Genomic DNA, 2,569 nt, shown 5'->3' on the forward strand with positions numbered 1-2,569 from the left:
TTCTTTTTATTTCTTTGTTTATTTATTTAAATACTTTGTATTATTTTATATTTACACTGTGCCCCCTGCGTCTTTTGTTATTTTTCCTCTGGTTTTAATTTTATCCTAACTCTACTCTAGTTTCTTCTTGCTTGTGTTTAATTGGACTGTTTGGCTTTCCATTGTTGTATTGGTGTATCCCATTTCTGATTTGCTTTGTTTGTTAAAGCACTTTGTAAACTCTGTTTTTAAAGGTGCTATATGAATAAAGTTATTATTATCAATCATTATAGTTCTTTTATTCTAATTATCTAATTATTCTATTATTATACTCCCCTCTCCTCAGAGCCTCCACGTGTCTCTCTTAACGTTGAACCCCATTTGTACCTAAAGGAGGGCGACATGCAGCAGGTCAGCTGTTATGCAAAGACTTACTACCCTCTGGACGTGGATATAAAGTGGTACGTGCAGGAGCCGACAGGTCAGAGGAAGCTCGAGAACGTTTTTCTGTCCGGCCACAAACCCACCAAGGACAAGACCTTCACGATGATGTCTTACTTCAACCTCCGGGCTTCACTCAGGGACTCGGGGAGACAGTTCACATGCAGCGTCTCCCATCAGTCTCTGGGAGTGCCCATCAGAAAGAGCTTCATCCTGACTGTTGAAGGTGAGCGGAGGGTACCGTGCAGTACTGTGACATCACATCCAAAACCAGAGACTGTATTTAAAGATGGACGGCATGTCCCCACTTACCCTGCTATGCTGAAGTGAGGTTAAAATATCCAGAATACGAGCATTGCCATCTTGCGAGGATGATGTCATTGATAGCTGAAGGCTTTGCAGTAGCAATATTCGCAGTTCCCGTCAAAACACCCGTCCCACCAATTGCAAGCAGCTCCATTGAATGCAAGCGCATGGATAGGCACACACAGCTGTCAGTCATGGTAGAAAATCCCCTCTTTGTAGAATTTAATAACTCGTTAAAACCGAACTTAGCACGAAAACAAAACTTGAAAAAGATCAGGGTGATGAGAACTACCTATCTTTGGGAAAAATGGATTTGGCCTGTACTGTAAGTTTTTAGTTTGGCCTATGTCCCATTCACTAACATGGAGGGGCGGGCTTTATGACCTATACAGCAGACAGACACCAGGGGGCGATCCAGATTGAAAAGTTATACTTTGGGGGAACTGTCATGTTGTCCAACTTTACATACAGTCTATGTTTAAAACCTAACGTCATGTTTGTTTTCTCCTCAGATCCAACCACCTGGATGTTTTACTTCAGCATTGGCTTCTCTCTGTTGTCACTGATGTTCCTCGTGCTTGCATCGAGGAGGAAGATGCCAAGGTTTGCCAAGAGTTTTTGTAACATTGCATCGTTGTTGCTCCGCAGCAGGAAGTTTTAAACCCATTTTTTGAACAGCTAACTTTGTTCAAGGGCTTTCCAGGACCAACATTAGAAGAACTTCGTTTACTGTTTACAACTACGTTTACAACGTTGCAGCAGAGGACGCACTTTCTGAGAGGGCTTATGCTGTGTTCACAACAAACACGATGCAAATTTTCGTGTCCTGTTGCTAGTGCATATGTGGTCGCTGGAGAATTTTTGGAAAAATTTGACCTCAACAGCTGCTCTAACGGTTGCACTAGTTAGCTAAATGAAGGAGACAGCTAGCACAATAAAAGACCATATTAAGTTACCCAAAGCATTTTGCTGAGAACCTACTCAACAAAAACAGCATCCACAAGTCACAGGTATATTTCCAGAACTCCCCGTGTCACATTATGGTTTTGCAGGCCTCAAAGTCCTTATTTGTTCAGTCTCTGTACTGACGTTGAATGTAGCTCCGGGTGCGCACAGATAGCGTCATTGTTCGTCATCAAAATAATAAACAGCAATAGTTTCACTCAGGGTCCAGAATACTGTAACCTTTCTATTTATTATTATCTGGCTTGGTTACACTTGGTTTTACTGCTTGAAACTGGTTAATTTTATGTGGTTGTGTTATGGTTTTAGTATTTTTAATTAGTCTGATTTTATCTGGTTTTATTGTGGGAAACTTTATTTTTAATCATTTTTATAATTTATGGAGTGAATTAATTTAGGCACATCATTGCATGTGTTTAAATGTGTGATGTCTGTATGTGTTTGGCTCACCTGAAGGAACATTGCAACAGCATTGGCTACTGAAACAATCCTAACTTTTTGCAATTTTTTTTTTTTTTTCAAAAATTTAATTTGTTAAAAAATCAGTAACAATGAATACAAATCAAAGCGGGGGGTTTAATTTTCTGGACTCCACAACTAAACATTACATTCAGAATTAATTGGCTTAGACTGTTTATTAACCAGTCTTAACCTGGGCAAACTGATTTCTTTCCAAAACATGGAAAGAAGGCAACAAGCAATTTGAGGAGAAATTAACCAAAATTAACTAATTAGTAAAAAGTGAAGTAAAATCCCTGTAAATTCACACAAAAAGAAAGAAAAGGAAAGTAACAAACAAAAACTAAGGAAATGACTTGGAAAAAAGTGCCAAAAATTATACTAATTTTGTAACATAATTTTTAATATATAATTATTATAG

At 38.5% G+C, this 2,569-nt stretch overlaps 1 gene segment (V, D, J or C); it reads left to right on the top strand.

Annotated features, from left to right (window-relative positions):
- The first annotated feature begins 258 nt into the window (after positions 1 to 258).
- LOC121937972 lies at positions 259 to 2,452 on the top strand. The segment is given in 2 exon segments: positions 259 to 646; positions 1,239 to 2,452. Coding segments are annotated over 2 exon segments (414 nt in total).
- The last annotated feature ends 117 nt before the right edge of the window (positions 2,453 to 2,569 follow it).

This window comes from Plectropomus leopardus, unplaced genomic scaffold (assembly GCF_008729295.1).
Source record: "Plectropomus leopardus isolate mb unplaced genomic scaffold, YSFRI_Pleo_2.0 unplaced_scaffold28055, whole genome shotgun sequence".
Classification (NCBI taxonomy): Eukaryota; Metazoa; Chordata; class Actinopteri; order Perciformes; family Serranidae; genus Plectropomus; species Plectropomus leopardus.